The sequence below is a fragment of the Bos mutus genome, chromosome 19 (genome assembly GCF_027580195.1).
Source record: "Bos mutus isolate GX-2022 chromosome 19, NWIPB_WYAK_1.1, whole genome shotgun sequence".
Classification (NCBI taxonomy): Eukaryota; Metazoa; Chordata; class Mammalia; order Artiodactyla; family Bovidae; genus Bos; species Bos mutus.
Window position 1 is genome coordinate 40,790,026 of NC_091635.1, and position 24,815 is coordinate 40,814,840.

At 49.5% G+C, this 24,815-nt stretch overlaps 1 protein-coding gene across 1 annotated transcript in view; it reads left to right on the plus strand.

Moving 5' to 3' along the window:
• The first annotated feature begins 5,549 nt into the window (after positions 1 to 5,549).
• Positions 5,550 to 24,815, plus strand: part of SLC6A4 (solute carrier family 6 member 4) — a 33,011-nt gene continuing 13,745 nt past the window's right edge. The window contains exons 1-7 of the mRNA XM_070390310.1: positions 5,550 to 5,813; positions 17,958 to 18,411; positions 20,827 to 20,961; positions 21,551 to 21,770; positions 22,689 to 22,827; positions 23,316 to 23,450; positions 23,788 to 23,891. Of these exons, the coding sequence (XP_070246411.1) occupies positions 18,069 to 18,411; positions 20,827 to 20,961; positions 21,551 to 21,770; positions 22,689 to 22,827; positions 23,316 to 23,450; positions 23,788 to 23,891 (1,076 nt within the window). The 5' untranslated portion in view covers positions 5,550 to 5,813; positions 17,958 to 18,068. The remainder of the gene's footprint in view (positions 5,814 to 17,957; positions 18,412 to 20,826; positions 20,962 to 21,550; positions 21,771 to 22,688; positions 22,828 to 23,315; positions 23,451 to 23,787; positions 23,892 to 24,815) is intronic.

The window sequence follows — 24,815 nt, forward strand, 5'->3', positions numbered from 1 at the left end:
CAAGATGGATAAGGAATCCTTGAAGTTTTGCATGGACACATTCAGTGACAGGAGCACACAGCCTCCTCCCTTGAGGCCCCTGCCCACCTCTCCAGACCCAACTTCCTCCCTTCCCTTCTTGTTCACCCTGCATCAGACAGTCACACCCCACTCCCACTTTGTCCTTCAAATGCACCAAGCGCATTCCCGCCTGCTAGCTGTTCCCTCATCCTAAAACTGTTCCCTCAGCCTGAAGGCTGGCTTCTTATGATTCAGGTCATGGCTCAAACATCAAGGCCATCACCTCACCTGAGTAGCAAGCTGCCCCCTCCTCACCGCCTCCGCCACCTCTGCCCTTGCCTCTATACGATAACTGGGGTCGATTTCCTTCACTTCTGTCACTTTCTGAAATGCTTGTTTGTTTCTATGTTTATGTGTCGATCCTTCCTGTCAGTTCCCCAAGGGCAGCGGCTTTGTCTTACTCACCACTGTGTTCACAAGCCTGCCTCATGGTAAATATGGTTGACTGACGGATGGAAAATGCCCTATATCCTGACAGCTGTATTCAATTAAAAGTTTATGTCTAGATCTGAAGTGGGCTTCGCAGTCACTTGCTCAGGAGGGATGAGTAGAATGAGAACAAAGCCCCTGTGGATCTTTGTACGTCAGTGCTTAACAGGAAGGTCTAGATTTCAGGGTGACTGGCCTTAGGGGAGTAGAAGAGGGAGGTAGAAACCCTCAAAGGTTTTCTTCACTTTTCTCACTGCCTGCACCTTTCTGGCTTCAAATTGGCCCAGCAGAGATTCCCAGTGGCTCAATGATAAAGAATCCACCTGCCATTGCAAGAGACGCGGGTTCAATCCCTGGTCCAGGAAGATCCCACGTGCCTCGAAGCAACTAAGCCCATGCGCCACACCTACTGAGCCTGCGCTCTAGAGCCAGGGAGCCTCGACTGCTGAAGCCTATGCACCCTAGAGCCTGTGCTCTGCAAGAAAAGAAGCCATTGCAATGAGAAGCCTGTGCATCTCAACTAGAGAGTTACCCCTACTCGCCACAACTCGAGAAAAGCCTGCGCACAGCAGCCAAGACCCCACACAACCAAAATAAATAAAAACATTTTTAAAAGAAAAAGTCAACCCAGGAGAGGGAGAATCCCAGCACCTTTGGACTCAGGCAGGAGGGTTGGCTGAGCCACTTGGAGCCACGCAGGGCAGGGACCAGTCACCGACCCTCTCTGCGTCTCAGTCTCCATACCATCTTTGGTGAAAAGCTTTTTGAAATGTATTCATAGGAAAGGTCACAGCTCAAAAGAGAAAAACTAAAATATATTTTTAATAACAAAATACAGCCAAAGGGTTGAAAAATGCATATTACCCTTGTGGTAGGAAAAGAACAAAAAAGGAGGCAGATAATGTACGTGGGAGACAGATGCTCAATAGATGGGAGCTATTGGTAATAACCAGTTCACAGAGCTTCTCCAATGTGTCCGTCATCGAGCAAGGCCCTCTGGGGGTTAAAGTAATTCCCTGCCCTTCAGAAGTTTATCGTGTAGTTCGCAAAATAAGATGTATATACATGAGCCCGTGGCAAAAGCAGATGACTTGCTATGAGTGAAGTTTTCCAGTAAATATCATCATAGTTAGGAAAGGGCTCGAAGTTGGAGAAGGAAAAGAAAAACTGACCCATTTTAATCTAACTTCTAACCACAGTGACCACAGACATCAAGGATGAGGGTGATCAGTTTTCCAAGAAGAGACTGAGGGGGGAAACCTCCCTCTATGCAGAGGCCACAGTTATCTTGAAGTTCCTGGAAGGGAAGAAGAGCTAAAGACAGGGAGAGTATTCTGTCGTCTTGAGCAGACCAAGAAAGCTGGGAGTGGGAGGGAGGAGAGAGGCGTGACTTCAGGGGCTAGAAGCAGAGAACCTGGGTTCTAAAAATAATTCTGTCCCTCTTGCTCAGACCCTGAGCAAAGCCCTGGATGTCACCTCCTGGCTCACAGCACCCTTATTAGTAAGTTAGAAAGAAAATATTTGCTTCCTTCCTAAGGGAATAAAAAAACCTGCAGTGGTACTGAATAATTCAGCCCTGTTTGGGAAGGAAACAGTTTGCACTGCAAGAGATGGAGCTGCCCTGAAAATCCTCCAGGCTTCTCCCCTGCTTTGCCATAGCTTGGGGCCCCTTTCTGTATTCTTTCTTTCTTTTTAAAAATCATTTTATTGTTCTTATTGTTATTTTGTTCATTTTTATTTTTTGGCCATGCGGTGCAGCATGTGGGATCTTAGTTCCCCAACCAGGAATTGAATCTGTGCCCCTTGCATTGGCAGCGCAGTCTTAACCACTGGACCGTCAGGAAAGTCCTTTTCTCTCTTTTTTAACTTTTACAATTTTTTAAAAATGAGGCTTTTCCAGAAAAGTTGTAGAAAAGTATTACCAACATGACAAATATTTAAGTAGTATGAAAGGTAATACCGTGAAAAAGCAGGGTTCCCTCCTACCCTTAATGTCCTTTCCCTCCAAAGCACTTAGGATTTCCAGTTTCTTCTACATGCTTACAGCGACTACAATACACAGAGAAAACCGCCTCACTCCTTTCACTGCTGGGCAATTCTCCAGTGTCAGATATTCCATGATTTACTCACCAGTCCCAAAAGTGCTGCCGACTTTAAGTCGGCTAAGAGTAGAAGGCATCTCCCTAGCCGTCCATTGCCAACACTTGTGTGTGGGGCGTGCTGTGTGCTGACACAGGGATGGGTATTAAGATCTGCAGAGAGGCAGAGCCCCTTCCCTTGGGAACTCAGAGCCCAGTGGAGGAGGTGGACATTTAGGAAAGGTCTGAGGGCTCTCACGGGTCTGTGCGGCTGGGGTGGGGGTGGGGTGTCCTGGTACTTGCTCTTCTGGCTTCAACTTCTCTGCCAAGATGGAAGGTAAACACAGCTGCCTTCCAGACCGTGGCACCGGCGAAAGTGTTTATAGTCAGGGGAGGGGATCCCACAGGAAGGAAGTAAAACCAGAAACCTTGACCCAAAGATATCATAGAACATACGGTAGTCACGACACCTGTCAAATCTGGGGAAACAGGGTCTTGTCCAGCGGAGGTAGTAGGCTCATAAGGAATGGGAGACCTGGGGCCAGGAAAAAGTGACCAACGACACACATCACCTACTTGTAAACGTTGTCTGCCTTCCTCGGGGTATTCCTCTCCCACACCGCCTGCACATCCCACCCCTGGCACTCCTGAAGGGCTTTCCCTCCCCTCCCCTTGGCCTTGCTTCACCTGATCAGAGACAGCCTCCCCCGGGGGGCTTCTAGGTAGAACCCTATGGGGACGAGCCCAGGGCTCACAGTGACAGCAAATCCTGCTCTGGTGGTGCTGTCCCCATGCATGGTTGGCCATTGACCCTGTCACCTAAACTACACCATGTCCCAGGAAAAATAAGCGGGGGTGCTGGGAGGGAGTCTGGATGCTGGAGAGAGCCAGGGCAGGTATGGCACAAGTGGGGAGCAAGACAGGGAAGGCTGTGCGTTAGGAAAGCGAGAGTCTGGATTTGTTGAGGCGAAAGTGGGGCAGCGGAGGCCACCTGGTCTCTGTGGGACGACACCCACGGGGAAGAGAAGAGAAAGCACCTGTGTAGAGAGTAGATGGCCCATCTGCAACAACTTTTCATGGACTCTTCCAGGGAGGCCGTGAGGAACAAGGGAGAGGTCGCGTCTGTGTAATCGCAGCGGCTCCTCGGCCAGAGACTAAGAGGGGAGAGGACTGGCCCAGGCGGTCCAGCGGGGGAGAGAGGGTGGGTGGGCAGTGCCCCTCAGGCGGAGAGGGCAGTGGTGTTACTGCACACGTCAGCCCCTTCCCGCCCGGCACGCGGGGGTGCCCACCACCCTCATGATCCCTATTTTACACACGAGGGAGCCAAAGGCTATTCCAGCCCAGAAGAAGGAACTTCCTCGTATGGGAATAAACCCATGCAGACAGTACAGGGTCAGAGCTGGGGTTTCACCCAAGTCCCATGGTCTAGGTCAGCACCACACCCAAGAAAACAGTTCTGAGAGGGGCTGGGAGGGAGGGAGACTGCGCAAGAATGGGTATTAGGGTCTCGGAAGAAGGTCATGAGTGGTCAACAGGCTCGGGAGACTCTGGCATGGTGTTGAAAGGCCACACTAAGCCAACGTGGAGGACAGACTGGGTGGAGACGAGAGTCTCAGCCAAGGGCTGGGGTCCCAGTCCCCTCCCAGGCCCTCCTCAGAACCACACCTTACACTTGTTACACTCGTTCACACAGTGGTCACACACAGTGTCCATCTGAAGGGAGGGGCTGCCTGACGTGGGCCTCTCATCCCAGGATATGACCCTGGGATGAACTGCCCAAATTTCCCTGGGAGTCGCCATCCCCGCTCTGCTTGCAATCCCCACCCTGACGTCTAGGTGGCGCCAGAATCTCACACTGATTCCTCCCAGGTTGGGGTGCCAACCACGCCCAGTGAAGGTTGTTTCAGCTCGGTCCCTGCAGACTCCAGGTCCACTCAGCCGGATTCTCCCTCAGTTTTCTGGGTTCTGTTCAGTCCAAGCAGCGAGTGGGGAGCGGGGAGAAAGGGGTTGCACACTTGTAACTGCTGTTTCTTTTCTGCCTTCTACTTGGCTGGGACCTTGGCCTCTAGGAAGTAGGCGCGTCAGCTCTTGCCCTCCCATCTCAGCCTCAGGGACATCCGGAGCAAGTACTGCATCTGTTCTTTTCAAATGTAAAAAATAATTGTACTGAAAAGATAATTTAACATTAAGTTTATTTTTAAAGTTTTTAAAATTATCAAAGTAATATATTGACATGATTCAACACAATAGGCTCCTGTTGGTTTTCTTCAGATAATTAAAATATTGTTACCAATTCACCCCCTCGCCCAACACCACAGGCACACACGTTTACCAGATCGCCACCCACACCCTCTGTTCTCATACTGCTTTCCACTGTAGCTGGTTAACAAGGTGGGAAAGTGCTTCATTCATTCATTTCTTCTGCTAGTATTTACCTTGAGCCACTAGGCTGGGCTGTATTGGAGGAACCGGGGATAGCGAGGAATTAATTCCTTCTGGTCCTTCTGGACCAGAGTTCCGCTGAGCTCTTCCTGGCTGGGTTCACGTCCCAGCGGTGAAGCCGGAGGGAGAGCCAAGGGCTAAGTCCCAGGAAGAAAAATAGGGCCGGATTCGGGATGGGGGTGAGGGGAGGTGTCCGTGGTCCAGAGTGATGGTTCTGAGTAAGTGATATCAAGCTGAAACCTACACATAAAACTTCAGGAGCTATTGGCTGGGGAGGAACTACACCTGTGGGTTGTGGAGCAGCTCCTTCCCCGCGAGCTTAAAGAGCACGAGGGGTTAGGACTTCTGGCTCCGCTCAGCCTGCTGCTTGCCCCTCCCCGCCCCAGGCTCCCTCTCTACTCAGAGCGCTGGTCCTCTAGGGGGGCGAGTGTGTGAATGTGTGTGTGCGTGTGTAGTGGGAGTGGGGGGTCCTTCACTTTTCCCCTCTCCGGTTCCCCGTCCACGCCTCCCCGCCCGCCACTCTCTGGAGCGCCCGCCCACCCAGCCCCCCAGCCCTCCCCATCCCCAGGAGGAAGGCAGAGCGGCGGCAGCGGGGAAACGTAAAGTTTCTGCTGCTCAAAGTGACGCAAAAATTCTTAAAGAGCTCTTTGGCGGCGGATATCTAGAGATCAGACCATGTGAGGGGCCGAGAGTACAAATAACGGCCGCGCCAGCGCCGGAACAGACAGCGGCGCCCGGGTGCCTCGACGGCGCGAGGGTCGCCGGCTCCGAAGCCCCGGACCAGCCTCCGCGGACTCCCGGCAGGTGGGTCCGCTTTCCTCCCGGCTTTTCAAGCCCACTTCTCTCCAGAACTTCATCCCGCGAGGCCCCCCCCCCACTCCCGGGGGCGGGCGTGGGGGGTTTGGGCAGGGCTGGTGCGCACGGAGTCGGACCAGGGGACTCGGGCGTTCGATAACCTCAGAGCGCTCCTTCCTCCCCGGAGGCCTGGGGGGCGGCCCCAGTTGCCCAGGAAGGTCCTGAGCTTGGAGGCAAAAGTTGCTTTACTTTCAACCCAGGGCTTCTGTTTGCTCTTCGCTGACCGCCATCGCGTGCAGGGATGTGTGTGTGCAGGCATCTCCGCGGGTAGAGCCCTGCTGGACACAATGCCCAAATATCTAGAGAAATCTCCGAATGACACTTAAGTGGGACGAGTCTCCGTACGCTTGGGTGGTTTTCACTCGCAGAGCCGATGCACGCTCAGTCATTCAGAATTCATGTGAAACCCACAACTCCAGAGAGCTGTTCTACATGGTTGAAGTGTGTGCCCATCAGTTGCTTGAAAAATGTGTACGTTCAAATTTGTTTTCTCAAAGGCTCTCTGGAGCTAAAGAACACTAAGAAGCACATTTCTTTTTGCCCTGGGTCTTCTGTGTAATGATTTTTTTTTTTTTTTCAGTTGGGGTTCTAAAGATTTCAGAGGGATGGGATTTCTAAGAGTCAGACCTTAAAAAGGCTTCTGTGTTAGTATTTTTATAATCAATTTTGTTCAGAAAAATGAACCAGGTTAATGGATTATTTATGAGCCTGCTAGCTCTCATCATAGTAAGAGGAGATCAAATATTTAATGTGTGTTGCCTTAACACACATTAGACATGGGGAAAATGTCTAATAAAGCGACGTTGGGATTTGTTGCTTATTGAAGTGGAGGGGGCACCATGGGCACGTGGATGTTTGGGTTTGGGGAGTGGAGAGAAACACACAGCTTTTACTCTGTTACTCGCTTTCCCGTGAAGCCACCGGTGCTCAAAGGTTGAAGTTTTCCTGCCTGCTGACTGAGGTGGGGGTGGCTGCTTCTAGCATGGATGAGAAGGCAGGTTCTTAAGAGGTTTGTGCAAGCTGTTTGGGGCCCAGGTTTTCATTTTTTTCCCCTGAACCTGAATAGGAGCAGATTGAAACTGCTTCACAATTAATCAAAAATCCCCTCAAGTGATCCATCTAGGACATTTCGGATGTGACCCCAGCACAGATATTCAAACCCATTGCTTTCAGTCTCTTTGCTTAAAAATATTTATACTAGGGGTGAATGGCGGGGTTGGGGTTTTAAGTTTCAAACTTAAAACATTGAAGTTTTAATGCAATCAACAAAACTTCAGAATGCTTCTCTGCTTTAAGCAAACTTGATTTTTTCAAATTTTATGAGCATTTTGATGATGCTTGGAGAGGCATGTCAAAGGGTCACAAATGGTTGGGGTGACTGTGGAAGGAGGTGCTTGGCTGTGAGTGTTCTCTCTTACAGCGGGCTTGCAGAAACATTCTAGATATGCCCCTCCAAAGAGAATCGCAAGTGATGCCGGACATTCAGCCAGTGAGTGACCATTCTCCTTCATACACTGCAAATGCTATCATTTGGGAGAACAAAGGCAGGGCTGCCTGAAGAAGTTTAATTTGGCCTAATGAATCAACAGGATATGTTCGTGAGTTGACTTTTTAAATAAAGATGACTGGGCGGCCAAAGGGCAAACTATACAGTCCTGTTCTGTCCGTTTAAGAAGGTACCTGAGACCTTAATTATTCCCTGTCACAGGTCAACTCCTCTGGGTCTCGAGGTTTTAGCTCTAAGCGAGGGGCGGGGGGCCCTGCATAACCGATGTCCATGTCTCCTCCAGTCCCCTCCGCTCACTCTGTGACTGTGACCCTCACTTCTCTGCTTTAAGCAAATTTGAGTTTAAATGATGGTGCAAAATGCCTGAGGGCCGGGACAGTCTGCCCGGATGTTTCCGTCAGATTAGGGTCCTCTGGGGACCCACGGCTTTCACTCTAAGGCCAAGGCTTTGCACACAGACATGCACAAGTCCTGCAGTTGAGCCTTGTCCAGCCAACAGGGGCCTGAGTTCCCTGACTCCTCGAATCCCCTTTACAACTCCTCCACCTAGTGTGTGGGGCGGGAGAAACAACACGCGCCCACCTCCCCCCACACACACCCCCGAGCTTGGTGGTGTAACACAGGACAGGCTTGGGAGCCGGATCCAAGGTCTCATAAAGCGCCCTGTTCCTCTTTTCTTGGGTAAGTGATGCGGGGTCCTCTGTTGCTGTGCGGAATCCCACTTCTGGGCTTAAGCAGGCAAAGTAGAACCCTAAGGAGAGAAAACTGCCATCTTTCTAGGAAGGAAAGGTGGAAAATAGATGAAACTAGCATTTTAAAGAACTCTGGCATAAATGACTTCCCCTGGTCAGAGGGTGACCTGCTTTTCTGGGGTGGGCACAAGACCCACAGTCGGCCAGCACAGGTCCCCGCCTCCCCGCTCCACCATTTCCTGGCAGAGCTCATCAAACTGGCCTGGGCCCACATGCAGAAATGATCCGAGTCAAGTCTCGGTGGAGGAGGCGTTCCCTCCTGCCTGCTCTTTGTCAGCTGTCAGCGCTTGGGAAGATGAAGGCTTATTTACTGAACACCAGCAGCATCTCTGTAAGCCAGGTGCTTCCCACGCTGTGTCTAATGGGGTAACAAACCCAGTGGAGATAAGACCTGTGCAAAGTGGTCTGGCTGCTTTATTTTCTTCTCTTTGGCTCTGCTGGAACCCGGTAGCAGCTCCCTCGCTGCCACCCAACCCTGGACAAGGGGCACTCAGCTGTGGGTATTTAAGCCATTGTGCTCAGTTGTGTGTGACTCTTTGCCATCCCACACACTGTAGCCCCTTAGGCTCCTCTGTCCATGGGGTTTCCCGAGAAAATACTAGAGTGGGTTGCCATTTCCTACGGCAGGGGATCTTCCCGACTCAGAGGTCAAACCCAGGTCTCCTGCATTGCAGGCAGATTCTTTACCGATGAAGCCACCTGGGAAGCTTATCTTTCTCTTGAAACTGAAAGTGTTACTTGCCAGTTGTGCCACACTCTTCGCTACCCTGTGGACTGTAGCCCGCCAGGCTTTTCTGTTCATGGAATACCTCCAGGCAAGTATACTAGAGTGGCTAACCATTCCCTTCTCCAGGGGAGCTTCCCAAGTCAGGGACCGAACCCACATTGTAGGTATCCCACATTGTAGGTGGATTTGTTTTTGTTTTTTTTTTTTTTACCATCTGAGCCACCAGGGAAGCCCCAGCGGTGCCTGGGATAGCTGACTGTAGTATTTAAGCCATAGAATTTTCTAAAAGCCAGGACAGGATAGCTCTCCATTAACCCCCCAAACAGAGTGAGAGAGAAACCCGAGAGACAGGAGACAGGAAGGTGGTGTCCCAGGGCCCGCTTGATGGCCAGGGTCCCCAGGCACTGACATGTGGCAAGTGGCATGGGGAAGGTCTCCAGGGATCCTGAGGTCCAGGTCTTTGTGTCATTATTGGAGGTCGGAAGGGAAGAGGTGGGGGGTGTGACAAGGCCAGTGGCAGATGTGGGAGAGCTGCTTGTATGCTTTGGGTGAACCCTGAGCTGGAGGCTGGTAGGTGGGCTCGGGGAGAGAGAGCCGGTCACTGGGCCTTTGCCTCCTTGTGTTGTGTGGTCTTTCTGGGCGTATTCAAGGAAAAAGAAAATTGTACTTTGCTAGGGAAGGAGAAGGCAATGGCACCCCACTCCAGTACTTTTGCCTGGAAAATCCCATGGATGGAGGAGCCTGGTAGGCTGCAGTCCATGGGGTTGCGAAGAGTCGGACACGATTGAGCGACTTCACTTTCACTTTTCACTTTCATGCATTGGAGGAGGAAATGGCAACCCACTCCAGTGTTCTTGCCTGGAGAATCCCAGGGACGGGGGAGCCTGGTGGGCTGCCTTCTAAGGGGTTGCACAGAGTCGGACACCACTGAAGCGACTTAGCAGCAGGGAAGCTGCTGCAAGAAAATAAACATTCCTACCCCCACCCCCGCCCCCAAGGGATTCCCTAAAATCAGGGAAGGGCAGAGTTGGAAGGGGACTTGTTGACAATCTGCTCCAAGTCCTCCATGGCTTGTTCAAATTCGCCACAGCCCTGAGGACCTGGCCAGGCCTTAAACTTGAGTCTCCTGAACTTTTCCCTCCACTGGGTGTGTTGTGTTAACGGCTAATTGAGTTAGCTGGCTCTTTTCCTTGTTTCAGAGGAGAGGAGCTGGGGCAGGAAGGAAAGAGAGAGGTGGGGAGAGAGAGGGGCGAGAGGAGATTCGCTATTCCAGGCTGTGGCGAGCTTTGACTGAATGGAGGTTTCTCAGCCCGTCCCAGGGGCAGAATTCTTTTTCTCCCCTCAGTGTCTTATACTGAAAATTTTCAACTGAAAAGTTGGAGAAATGGTCCCCTGAAGCTTCACCCAGATTCACCACATTTTGCCACTTTTGTGCATGTACTTTCTAATTAGACACATGTCCAATTTTTACATATTTAATACATAATTTGATACTGTGTAAAATATAATTAATGAAATGATTATACTACATATATAATTTTGTTGTTGAACCTGTGAAAATTTGCAGACATCCAAATACTTCACCCCGAATGCCTTTTTTTAAAGATATTCAGCACTTAATTATAAAATAAGCCTTGTGTAAGATCATTTTGCCCAACTGCAGACTAATGTAAGTATTCTGAGTGCATTTTAGGTCGGCTAGGCTAAGCTATTATGGTTGGTCGCTTAGGTATATTAAATGCATTTTTTTTTCCACCCCTGAATTCTTCAGCTTGTGTTTCCTAAGCCCAAGGACATTCTCCTACATAACCAGAGCCCTGTTGTTATCACATCTAAAAAAGTTAACATTGATAAAATATTCTTATAGAATGTACAGTCCATATTCAAATTTCCTCCACCATCTCAGTGATGTCCGTTTTAGCTCAAAGCATTACTTTTTGCGACCATCAACTCCTAGGGATGAGGAACAACCTCTTGCCCTGATTTCACTGCATCTGAGAATCAGATCAATTCTGAGTCATCATGAACTGATTCTTCGTGAGTGTCCCCGAACCATGTGTGTGACATGTTGTAAAACACATTTCAGAACTTGTAGGAGCACAGGCACCTTCAAGCAACATTACCCAAATCACAGACAACTTGTGGCTTGAGGGCACCCCCGTGCCCCCCTCCACCCTGCTGCCAGACCCCATCTGTCCCTTCACTCGGCTCCCCCCCGCCCCCACTCAGAGAAATGGCCCCAGTTCCCCCTTCCCGTCATCGTCACTCACATTGTATTTAATTCCACTTCCAATCCCTTTCTCCTCCCCTCCTCTCTCCCACCAGCTGCCACAGGTAAATCCGCCCTTGTTTCATAACACCCTGTCCCTGGGGCTGGTTTTCTTTCTCTCTCCCCCTTGACTTCCTTTGTGGGTCTAATCCTGTCTGTCTCACACAAAAATAGTTTAGTAATACACCTGTCTTAAGGAAAAGGAAACTCCTGTGTTTGGAAATGCTCCCAGGTGTTTTTGAAAGCTTGATTTCTACTTATGGCATAAATCGCCTTGTAACAATAAAAGAGGATTTAGAAGGTGTAAGCGATACTCCTCATTCTGCCTAATCGAACACGTCACCTGTTCGAGTTTCCCAAGTCTCTTTCCTGGCCTTGTCCACACCAACACAGATGGCAGCCCCGGAATGAAAGCTTTCTGCAAAAAGTTGCAAGTTGTGTAGTTAAATGTAATAAAGGATCTGTGACCTCAACCTGTAAAGGCACTTCCACAGATTCTACAGACGAGTCTCTCTACCTCCTTATTCTCCTCTCCTTAAATTTAGTTTTCCTCAGGAACCAGAAAGAATGGTAAACAACTTCTAATGAGTTTGTCACCTCCCATCTCCTTACATTTTAGATGTTTTAGTATCTTTTGGTTAAACAAGGGTTTTGTAAACTAGCTTAGGAGGTTAACCACCATTTGCAACATTTCCTTCTGTGGGTTGAAAATACACCGCAAGTTCCAAACCAGCAACTCACAAAGGAGTGTCTGGAACACAAACCTTTGATGGGCATGCCTGCTGGTACTTGTTCAAGGCCTAACAGCACAACCTGGGCTCCTCTTTATCCTGGACATGCCGCCAGTCTTTTCCATTCCAGAGTTGATTACCGTTGTTGTGGTTGTGATGGTCCTTTCTCCACCCCGGAGATGCTCAGCAGATCTTCCTGATGGGTGAGGAGGGAGGAGGGGCAGACCCCCTGAGGATAGGACCCGGGAAGAAAGAGTAGAGGCTCACCTGAGCCTCACACCTGCCAGCATGGCCCGAGCCCAAGAAACCCAAAATCAACCCAGAGACCCTCTGGGCTGGGAACGTGCACACACCTGGTCAGCAGGAATTTGAGGCCAAAATGTATAAGTCATGGCCTGGAGATGCAAAGAAACTGGACACAAAAGGATAATAAATGATGCTTGATAATCAGTGAGGAATGACAGATGAGATCATCTTGGGCTGGGGTGGTGAGAGAAGGCTACATGGAGGAGGTGGATAGAAACTTAAGCCAGGCCTGGAGAACTTAGGATGATTAGAGGCAGCGAAGGGGTGGGGTTGGGGATGCACTGGGCATGCTCAGTGGCCCACCTGCCCCTAATAACCTGGGTACTTGCTAACAATGCAGCACCCACATGGATCTCTTTATTAGAATCTCTGAGCAAGTAGCCCAGGAATCTCCCGTTTACAAGTTTCCTAGTGATTCCAAGCCACCGATTGAGAAGAACAAGCAAGAACAGGTGAGGGCCCATGGAAGGGGATGGAGTCCATAGCTTCTGGCTCAGGGGGCCCACCTGTGCTGCGGGCAACGAATCACTAAACCTTGTGGGCTCCAGCTTCCTTCCCTGGGGTGAGAAGTAGAACAGCAGAATGGGTTGTGTACGTGTGATGGCAGAGTGGTCATCAACTCACTGTCATGCATTGGTGCTTTCCATGCACTAGACACTGAGCTAAGCATTTGTCATACTTTTATTGAAGTCCCACAACAGCCTTCAGGGAGCAGGAACTTTAATGGTCTGTTTTCACACATGAGCAAAGGGAAGGTCAGAGAGGTTAAGTAACCTGCCCAACGTCACAAAGCCAGTCAATGATAGGTGTGGGATTCCAGTGCAGATCTATGCGACAGGAGAGCTCTGAGTTGTGGACACACAGACTATTAAATGACACCCCAGGAAGGTGGTTAGTCTAGCTTTCCTGTTCATGTTTACTACAGGAAGGCTATTTCTCCCTATCCATGCCAGATCCATTTCTTTTTTATTAAACAATTAATTATACTTTTGCCCAGCCTCTGGAGTGATCTTAACCCCAGCACAAATGGCTAATCCTCTCAGTTTTACCCTCTGTGTGGAGGGAAGCTTGAAGCTATCCTTCCCCAAGGAAAGTTCTGGATGGAGACCCTTTTTCCTTTCTCATGGTATCTGGCCGAGATGGCCCTGAGGATTGTAGCCTGTTTAGTTCCTCTCCAAAAAATTAAACTGTCTCTTACAAGGCATTCTTTGGGTAAGGAGATGACTGTGATAGTCATTTCTATCCCTAACATCCAAAAAACAAGAAGATTTTCTCCACTTGGTCCGTTCAGATCATGAAGTCTTTCTATGTTGTTTGAAAGGCGAGCAGGAGTCCCGGTGGCTTACGCCCTAAGACACCACACCCCTCAGAGAACTCAGCAGTCTCTTCAACAGATACAACAACAAACCTTCATTTTGCACTGTGGAGACATGGACTGGAAGCAGCAAAAATCCAGGGTCCCATGACAGAAGCAGTGTGTGCAATAGCAGCAAAAGGAGGACCATTAAAACCCAAGGACAATTCGAAGCTAAAGACGCAAGGTATCTGAACACGCTGCATCCAGTCAGCAGAAACCTCGGTTTACAGCAGGTCGGCGGCAGCACTTGCAAGCAGCAGCGGCCTCTCCCTCGATCCGCATGCTGATCAGATTCTGGCCTGCTACCATGGACTCCTTGAAGGCAGGACCAGGCCTGCCTTGTCTGCAAGAGCCTTAGGTATAGTAGGCGGGCAGTATGTGTCTACTGAATTAGGCCCAATCCGTGGCAGCGGGCCAGGCTCAGTGTTGACTGAACATATACAGGCATATATGTTTGCTGTGTTTAGTAAACATATATGTTTAGTGTTTGTTATAGGCACAGTATAACCCTATACCATGTTACAGGGCTCTGCAACTTTTATCATCCTTGGTGTTGTGGGAACTTTAGACTCCCTCTGAATAGAGAGTACAAATTGCCACTTGGCTCTATAACCTATAATTAATCTTATCTCAGCAGTAAACCCATAATTCTGGTTTTGGTGGGGGGTAGGGAGGTGTTTTCATGTATTTGTTTTTTTTGGAAAATGAAAGTGAGTGTCCCAAGAGATGAACTCACTTTGATCTGGACATGTGACGTCAAAGTACAAAATTTCTGTAGTGTTTCTGCTTAGAATGTGCTGAGGGGGGTCAAACAGACAAGTAGAGTCATGGGCATCTCCAGAGGGCTGGGTGGTTTCATGACTCATCCATAATTATCTGCTTGTTCAGTTACTGGTTCCCCTGGCTACACAGACCGAGCTTGTGGAAAAAGGAATGGAGATGTGATCGGGAGAAGTTGAAATGGAAACAGTTCTTTTTACTAGGGGCGGGGAGGTGGGGTGAGTACGCCACCCCTGGGCCGGGAGGAAGCAGGGCTGTAAACAGACAGTCTTGGCATCCTGTCACTGGCACCCCTGTGTGGCCCCTCGTGTGCAGAGTCGCGGGGCGGCGGTACGTCCTGGGCGTCAGGCCGTGGTCCCACCGTGGAGCTGGGTGACCCACCCTCAGCCCATCACCTGCTCAGCCTGGGAAAACGGCACGTATCCCAGATGCACACGCAGGCTTCTGGGGCTGTTTCTGGCCACAGGGAATCTCATGTCTCCAGGAGGAGGTCACAGCTGCAACAGTGACCTCCTTTGCAGTCTCTCTACCCAGCAGGATAAAAATACCTTTAAAAAAAAGAAAAGAAAAGAAAAGAAAGCTTTCAAGAGAGCGTTCTTAGAAACCAACCTTCTTAACATCTCTTCCTTCTATATTCCTGGGCTGGCTCACTCTCAACTACTGCTATCTGCTGGTCTCAGGGGGAGAAGCTGGTCAGTGCTCTGCAGAACCAGGGAAGTGGGAAAGGAGTCTGGTTCCACAGGCAGCATCCTGTATGTAGAAAGGGGCCCAGGTCCCGCCACCTATCTGCTCCTGGCTGACAGATTAGTCCCTGGGAGGGGGTTCCTTCTGAAAGGTAGAGGAGTGAGTTGAAGAAAAGGAGACGAGCATCTCCTTCCTGTTTGGTGGCTTCGTGTGGCTGAGCTTATCTTCTTGCACCTCAGGGTCTTTGATTGGGGTGGGAGAACCCCGGAAAGCAGAGCTGGATAGAGAGACACCACCCTCAGGGGAGAGGCAACCTCAAGTCATGACTGGGCTAAAGAACCCTCTGAATAGGTTTTCTTATGTGGGCCATTTCAGCTGTTGATAAAACTTTTTTTTTTTTTTTTAATGCTGAGGGATATTTCAGGAAAATAAGACATTGTAATGCACAGCAACAATAGTCTGGTGTATTTCTCTTTTAGGAGTTGCTCATAACAGTTGCCAAGAAATCGGGATCCTTAGGGGCTGAACCCTAGAGGACCCTGAAGAACATACATTGCCACTCTCTCCCCACAGAGTTCACCAGCCCACGCACATTCTCCAGCTTCTTGCAGAGTGCCCCAAGGGAGGAAGCAAATAAAGTCTAGAACAACACAGGACTCCTGCAGCAGGGGGGTGACAGAACCACTGGCTGGCTAAACGGTTATTCCCCCGCTAACGTGTCCTTCCCAGACGGGTGGTTTTCCTCCTAGAGAGCGTGGTAGACGTGCTGGAGGAAGGTTGGGTGATGATCTTTGAGCTTCAATTTTAAATGAGAGGAAAGTTGCAGCATTAAAGGTTGGGAAACATCCCTACAGAAAATTTGGGGCAAAATTTTGAAGATGGAGAAAGGAAGACCTGGGTCACTGGCAAGATCTGTCAGCTGGCTGCCATCTGACCATCCGCACCTGGTAAAGCTCTTTATCTCTGCCATCTGGTCTGTAGGTTCTTCAGTTTAATGTAGAAAACATGTCATTTAGAGGCCAGAGGCAAGTACAAAAGCCTTCTCCAAACAACACAACCAGAGACTGCCAAGTTCAGGTTTAACTGTGTATTTAAATATATTGATACCTCATCATCTCTCTCCAAAAAAAAAAAAAAATAAAAATCCCTTAGCCTGGTGAATGCTTCCTCATGGTGGATGAGAGGATGTGTTCTTATTTTAGAAGTCCATCAAGTCTAGTTGAGGTCCTGGGGAAGGTGGGATGGGTGGGGTGATGGGGAAGGCTGGACAGAGGCATCAAGGTAAGCAGAATGGATTTTTATCTAGATCACTCTTTGTCAGAAATTCATTTCCTTCTATAGGTCACGTTTGCCTCCTTGAGCTGAGGATAGAGTTGGGGGTGGGAGCCAGTTAGATCGAGTAGAGCCCAGGACACCTACCTCACACTTCCTATACACACACACCCTCGCTATATAGAGCTGGTTTCTCTCTCGTTGCTCTAATATTTTTGGATCAATCAATCAATGCCTTTAAATTTTTTGTTTTCTACTTTACAGAAAGAAACTACACAGTCAGCAAGGAACTCTAGTTACTTGCATCCCCTGTTTTCATTTCTAATCCTTACCAATATTTATGTACATAGTCATCAGTGTGAAGCAACTACTCTGTGTTCTAATTTTTCACTTACTACGTGTTTGTCTCTACATGTCCACATGTAGGTAGTTATAGTCAGTGAAAGCCCCACCAGGGTAAGAGACATTCACTGCCATTTTTACAAAGTCCCAGTTCCTAGTCAACCTCTGACTGTTGAATTTAGAAGATTCATGTCAGACCTTTGCAGTTACAAACAGCAGTAGCAGTCATCCCTAGACACCTTTTCCTAGAAAGGTATAATGTGATTTGAATTAAGCCGAAACGTGTCAACTGCAAACTGTTTCAGAGTTTGAAAAGTTCAAGTCCAGAAGGTCAAAGTCAGCTGGAAGGTCCTGGCTCCTTACTACTTTATAACTGGTATAGGCTTGAAGTCCAAAAGGGCTCGGATTTCTACCCCATGTAGAAATCTCAGGGAGCTGAGCTGACTTCCCTGCACCCTGGCCCACGGCAGTGACATAAAGGCGTGGCAGCCCCGAGGCACATAGGGACGGACACCAGCCACTTTGGCATCCGTAACCTCTGCGCTCCTCTCTCTGGCTCTTCTGGCGTGAATGAGAGGTGACCCTGCCTGCCCACTGTCACAAAATAACAAGTGGCTTAGCCCCAAGAGTTGCTGGGCATGGCAAGAAGAATAAATGGTGAGCACCAGTGCCATTTAAGGCTCAGCCAGACTTGCAGAGGCAGATGGGAGTGCAGAAAGGGGAGGTACAGGTGGACTGCACACAGCTAGAGGCAGCTCAGACCTGCCCAGGGGTGTCCGCGAGCTGGGCTCCTGCAAGAGTGAAAAAGTCTGCACTGAAGGAGCTAGGGGCGCCTAACAAAGGTGGCCTTTTCACCTCTCTCCGACGCTCCAAATCACACCTGTAGTTGGTATGAAATATACTTTCGAGTGTTCAATTTAAATGATGGAGAGGACTATCCTATTTGCTGCCAGAAACTGCTTCTTTGTTACTTTTTTCCCAGCATAGCATCCAAGACAAAGTAAGTGTTCTGTGAAGCTTTGTGGGACCTTTGTTCTTCTGAGTCCCCGGTAAACTCCAGGGTGGGGTTCCAGTCCCTCAGCTGAAGTCAATACTTTGTTCTTAATGGAGCCTATGAAAAACCTGGGTTATTTGCTATCTATTTTCGATTGCCTGTTTTTTTTTTTCTTTTAAAACTACTCAGTTGTGATTTGATACCTAGCATGGGTTGAAAAATGTTGATTTTATTGACTCTTATGTAGCAAATAGGATATCTCTCGTTTAACAGATGGCTTTGTGATCCCATTACCTGATGTAGTTCAAGATGTATGATGAGTTACCAAAGACAAGTAAAACACCCTATTCTGTTCTTTTGCCTTTCCAACAGCACTCTCAGTCCCACTGATACAAAGTTCTGAGGAGATCCACAGATCTGAGCACCAAGAATTCAGGTCGGTCCTTGGCCCATGGGTGTCAGCATCACCTCCTAGCCAGCAGGATGGAGACCACCCCCTTAAATTCCCAGAAGGAGCTATCAGCGTATAAGGATGGAGAAGATTGTCAGGAAAATGGGGTTCTACAGAAGGGTGTCCCCGCCCCTGGGGATAAGGCAGAGTCCGGCCAGATCTCCAACGGGTACTCAGCGGTTCCGAACCCTGGCGCAGGAGACGACACTCAGCACTCCATCCCGGCTGCCACCACCGCCCTAGTGGCTGAGGTTCATCCAGCAGAGCGGGAGACCTGGGGCAAGAAGGTGGATTTCCTCCTCTCTGTCATTGGCTATGCTGTGGACCTGGGCAACGTCTGGCGCTTTCCCTACATTTGTTACCAGAATGGAGGGGGTCAGTATCATGGGCTGTGGGCAGAGGCTCTGACCCAGGGGTGGTCTGTAGGTCCTCTTGGGAGGCCAGAAGATAGATCATGTCTTTCCTACCTTGTTTAACTGATATGAGTCTGGGAACGTGGTTGCTTAGACTTTCAAGCTAGTCTGCGTGGGCCTGTGTGTGTGCTAAGTCGCTTCAGTTGTGTCCAACTCTTTGCGACCCCATGGACTGGAGCCCACCAGGCTCCTCTGTGTGTGGGATTCTCCAGGCAAGAATGCTGGAGTGGGTTGCCATGCCCTCCTCCAGGGGATCTTCCCAACTCGGGGATCGAACCCACATCTCTTGGTGTCTCCTGCACTGGCATTGGTGGATTCTTTATCACTAGTGCCACCTGGGAAGCCCCCAAGCCAGTCTAAGAGAAAACAAATCTCCACTAAACCAAAACTGTAAATTTAGGCATGTCTGTGGCTCCCTGGGTCATGAAGTTGAATGAAAGCTCCCCTGAAGCTCACCTCACCAGACTTTCAGCGTTGTTAGCACTCCGTCTGTGGAGGAGCTCCTCCTCTCGTCCCTGCCTTACACAAGCCCTGCTCTCGACCAAGGAGACGCGAGGGAATGAGCACCAGTACTATGCTGAGTTCTTTCGTTCCTGCTGACTGGTTTTGCTCACAAGGGTCAAGAGCTGTTGGATCTGTGAAAGAAGTTGGGAAGTGGCTCCAGGGTCCCCGACCCTCCTGGACCTTTGGACCTGTGTGAGCTCAGGGCAACAGCTCAGGTCCAGAGTCTAAAGTCACAGTCTGGGTGAGATCTGTAGCTGAACCCAGCCATGTTAATGCCAAACCCAACCCATATATGGACATGCCTTATATCTCCTCCAAGAGTGTTAGATTTTTCAGGAAAGATGACTTCTTGTTCCTCCTTCTATCCCTAATGCCTCCAGAGCAGTTTATTTATAGATTATCAAAACTAGTAGCTGCCTGTAGGCATGGACATGGGAGCCCCAGAGCACAGCAGGGTAGAGGAATGAGTAGGGGTGGGGCCTCTGTTTTGACAGTGGGCTTGCTGTAGGAACAGGAAAAGGACCAGAAATGGGAATCAGATCAGTCAGTATTTGACGTGGGCTCTGCTAACAGATTTAGGAGGGCAGTTAAAATGAGGTTTGAGGGGTAGTTCTTTTGGGTCCCCTCATTTCCTCCATGACCAGACAGAGTTGCCTGGATTTGCTGCATCTTTTAAGGACCTGGGTCCATTACCTGCAATGGCCATTCCAGTGTGAGGGCCAGGGGGCGCTTTGGGAAGCCCAGTCCTGCCAGCCTGGGAAGAGTGGAAGTTGGAATCATCTTATCTCCAGCTTGGGAGGACTCACCTTTAGCCTGAGGATTATATAAGGGGCTGGGTCACCCTTGATGTTTCCCCTACACTCATTCCCTATGTGAAACCAGTCAAGCAAACCCTCTGGACAGACGCCACCATGAGAACACAATGCGGTTCTTGTTCTCAGGCCAGGTTTACCCAGCGTGACTGTAAGTTAGGTGAGACCTTTCTGAGTTGCACAGATTTCAGGTTTCTAGGTTCAGAGTACTTCATTGGAGGGAAAGTTCTCAGGCAGCCCACCCTTTGGGCTGAAACTCAGGCTGCAGGTGAGCAGTGTGGTGTTTCCAGGTCTCGTGTCAGCCACGAGCACCGCAGACACCAGCATCTCCAGTGAGGCGCAGTTCTGCTCCTTTCCATTCTGTCGTGAACTACCTGCCTGTTCCAGCCACACCCACAAATCTGGCTCAGGAGGGAGCATTCTGGCTCTGTGGAATGATGGAAATATAACCAAATATTAATAATCAAGTGTCTGGAGCCAGGATACAGATGAACAAAGAGAGTAATTCAGTGACCATAGACTATGACAGCTATTGTACAGTTTGTCACAGGAAATCTGTTCCAGGGTCCCAAGCACTGGTCCATGTACTGGCTGCATCAGAATCACTTGGGGAGCTTAAAGATCTGTTACACCCATATCTGAAGCTTTTGCTGCAGGAGGTCAGGGTGGGTGTGCGCTTTTAAGCTTACCTGTGAGTCTGATGTGTGGGCTGGGTTTGGGAACCTCAGTTCTCAACCCTCCTCTTCTGGTAGAGGAAATAGGGGCCCAGAGAAGGGTCCTTCCGACAGTTAGCCGTGGAGCTGGTCCCAGTGCCTGTTGTGTTGACTCCTAGACCCAGCTTCCTTCCCACGTACTCTCTGCCACCACCCAAACCTCACTTCTCTGTGGAGCTCTGTCCATGACTTCCGGCAGTGCCCTGAGACAGGGGAGCAGTGTGCGGGCCTCTCAGGACAGGGTGGCTTCACAGCTCTGGAGCATCAGATGTCTCTGCATATCCAGGTCATCTGGGCTGTCCTGGACACCTGTGGGCAGGGAGTGAAACTGTCTTTCCTCTGCCTCAGGGGCGTTCCTCCTTCCCTACACTATCATGGCCATTTTTGGGGGGATCCCGCTCTTCTACATGGAGCTCGCACTGGGGCAGTACCACCGAAATGGATGCATTTCGATATGGACAAAAATCTGCCCAATTTTCAAAGGTAAGAGAAAGGCTTGGGTGGTTGGGTGGGTGAGTGGGTCCATCAAGGGAGTGACGATTTCCATCACTGGGTGGGAGCTGGGGACCTCCTGGAATCAGTTAGACCTCAGGTATCCCTAGGAGATAACCTGAGTAATTAAGGTTTTGACTGCTTAATTTGTATGAGACTGCTAAAGCAAAATAGAATAATTGGCAATTAAAAGTAAACTAAATAGGGCAGCCTGGATGGTAGGTGACTTTGGGGGAGAAGGGACGCATATGTATGTGTGGTTAAGTCCCTTTGCTCGCTAAGTCCCTTTGTTGTCCACCTTAAGCTGTCACATTGTTTATCGGCTGTATTATAAAAAGTTTAAAAAGTAATTTCAATTTAAAAAGTAAATAGAAAAAGAAACATTAATAGCACACATACACATTTTCTATAACGTGTGATCTTGTAAATACAAGTTAGGAATTTACCACAAGGCCATTTTGCCACCGTGTCCCAGTGTTTGGGGGATGAAATGAACGGCAGCACCGCCTTTGCCACGCCCAGGCTGCCGTGCCTCGCTCCAGCTGCCCTTGAACCTGGCCCCCCTTGCCCTCTCGCGCAGGGATAGGTTGCGCCATCTGCCTCATCGCCTTCTACATCGCCTCCTACTACAACACCATCATAGCCTGGGCCCTCTACTACCTCATCTCCTCCTTCACGGAGCAGCTGCCCTGGACCAGCTGCGAGAACTCCTGGAACACTGGCAACTGCACCAACTACTTCTCCGAGGATAACATCACCTGGACGCTCCACTCAACGTCCCCTGCAGAAGAATTTTACACGTAAGTGCATGTAAGTGAGGGGGTGGCCTGTTAGGGGTAGGCCACACCCCTGGGCCTTGGCTTCTTGGGAGGCCAGTGGGGGCCAGGGACCCTTCACCTCTTGGCTGATGGTTTTTTAATTGGAGGAAAACTGCTCCGCAGTGTTGTCAGTTTCTGCTGTACAAGAACGCAAACCAGCCATAATTATACATATACCACCTCCCTCTTGAGCCTCCCTCCCCTCCCTACTGATGGATTTCGGAGAGAAGCTGGCAGGGAAGGGGAGTAAATGTGGGTGAGGGGGTTGGGAGAGACTACCTTGAGTATTCCACAGTCTCGGCCTCTGTGTTGTACCCCTTTTCTGTTGTGCCCAGGCTGGTCCCTACCTTCACCTTCCAAAATTATTCCCCCGCATCAAAACTGCCCTCCCTGGGCCTTCCTCTCAGCCAGCTGTCATGGAAGCAAAACCTCCCATGACCTCAGTAGTTTGAAGCTACTCAAGAGTTTCTGGTTTCATATGTTCACATGGATCTACCCTTTGGAAGAAGATGCCTGGAGTAGGGAGTTTGCTTTAGTGCTGGAATTTCAGGCAACGGCAGCCCAAAGGGTGGGGGAGGGGTCCCCTGCCACACGTACAAATCCTCATGCACTGATAAGCCAGCCATGTTAGTCACCGGCTGGGTCCCTGCCCAGGAGGGAGACCTGACGTCTGCCTTTGGGCCGAGTGCTCTTCCCAGGGTCGGTTGGCTTGAGTGCCCTGTTCTCTTCTTCAGGATGGCCAGAGCCCCTCCCAGCTCTCCCCAAAGCTTGGTGGCCACTTGGTCCTTGCGGTGCGGTTTCCGTCTTTTCTCTTGGCCACCACCTAGAGGTGTCACACACAGTGTGTTTACTCAGGTCACGGCTCAGACCCCATCACAGGCCCTCCTTTCTCTCATTCAGGCGGCACGTCCTGCAGATCCACCGGTCGAAGGGGCTCCAGGACCTGGGGGGCCTCAGTTGGCAGCTTGTCCTGTGCATCATGTTCATCTTCACTGTTATCTACTTTAGCATCTGGAAAGGCGTCAAAACATCTGGCAAGGTGAGGAGGACTCTGGCTGCAGATCCAGAGTCTGCCCAGGGGCCCTGGAGGATCTCAAACTCAGAACTCAGTAGTCTGGACAGCCACAGACAGGGGGACGTGGTTCCCTTTACACCGAACCCATTCGGTGATTCTCAATTTCTCTTCAACCAAATCTTTTAGAAACTTCTAGAAATGGGTCAATCCCAAGAACTATTATATGATTTTTTTTATTCCTTTACTCCACTGGTAGTGTCATGACTCATAGTAGCTGCAATGCACTGGTCGCGTTACTGTCTCCTGCTGGGTGTTGTCCCTGCTTTACAGATGGGAAGTGGGTTTAGAGGCGGTACCCGCAAACGGGATCAGATCCCTGTCTGAGTCTAAAGGCCACACCACCCTGCCTTCTACAATTACAGAAGAAACAAGGTAGATCTCCTTTCTTGGAGGTTTTTAAGAATAAGACACCAGCATTCATGTGGTGATAACCTGTGTTTCCTTCCTTACAGGTGGTTTGGGTGACAGCCACCTTCCCTTACATCATTCTTTTGATCCTGCTGGTGAGGGGGGCCACCCTCCCTGGAGCCTGGAGGGGAGTTCTCTTCTATTTGAAACCCAACTGGCAGAAACTCCTAGAGACGGGGGTAAGATAATGAGGAAAGCAGTGTGCATTTATCTGTCTATACTAACTGAAGCTAGTCCTAGGACTACAGGAACAACTAAAATGTGGGTTCAGTGGTTAAGTCTGCAGTGATGCTTTAAACTGGAACAAAGCATGCAAAGCACACTTGAGGCCACTGCATTGGTTTATGCCTCAATGACAGGCAGTCATATTTGTCTGCACTTGGTATGTGGCCATCCTTACAGGGAACTCTGAGAGCCTGTTTTCTGTCTCAGCACATAGCCACGTCGAGGCACAAGGGCGCTGGCCCAGCGATGGCCTGGGTCTCGGCCCCGAACTTCACCTCTGCTCTATTACAGGTGTGGGTGGATGCAGCCGCCCAGATCTTCTTCTCTCTCGGCCCTGGCTTTGGGGTCCTACTGGCTTTTGCGAGCTACAACAAATTCCACAACAACTGTTACCAGTGAGTATCTGGGGCTGCCCCAAGCAAAGCGTGGAAGCAGAATGAACATAAGTAGCCTGGAGGAAGGCAATCAAATTGGTGGCCTCACACGTGGCCAGGCTCAGGCCATGTTGACACTCTGACCCTCAGGAGTACCACAGGTGCCTGACCAATTCACTCATGGCCAGAGCAGCCACCCAGAACACAACCTCACCCAGGCCACTCAGGAGATGAGACAGGCCCCAGACTTTTGTGAGATTCTCTCTTTTTCAAGAAAATTAAATTCTGAAGCAGGTTTACAAAAATTGCAACATACATTAAATGTTTAGATTTGACCTGTTAATATTTAGCAAGAAAAATTGTGATGTGATATGTTATACACACACACACACAAACAATTGTGCTGTTCTGACCAACACAGAATGCTATGATTTATATGAAAATCTCATTTCAGAAATGTAACAAAACAGGTAATATTGTTCCAATTATGATTTAAATATCACTCATCATCTTTAGAGTTAATTTTGTCTTAACAGTCTGTCACAGATGATGATGTTCAGTAATCTGACTGTGCTATTCATAGGAAAATTACAGAATTTTTTTTAAAGGAGTTTACATGCATCCTAAGCAATGTGCCCTTGCATTGGGACATCAGCCTAAAGTTGTATTATGATAAGGTTCTCTCTTAAAAGTGTCAGGATGTCTTTGTGGCACTCTTACAATCTCATTTACAAATAATGTCAAAAGTCTAAATCTGAGATCTTCTCAAGCATGAGGCCAAGGCCCCCACGCTAGCTCAGGCCCTGTTTCAGAACAAGGCTTGTTTGAAATCCAGCAGTCTGTGCTCTGCTGCTTTATAGGATCTCTCTTGAAGCCACTCCTGACCTGCTGCTCTCCCCATGCCGTGCATGGTGATAACAGCAGCTTGTGCTTTGAAGCGATGCA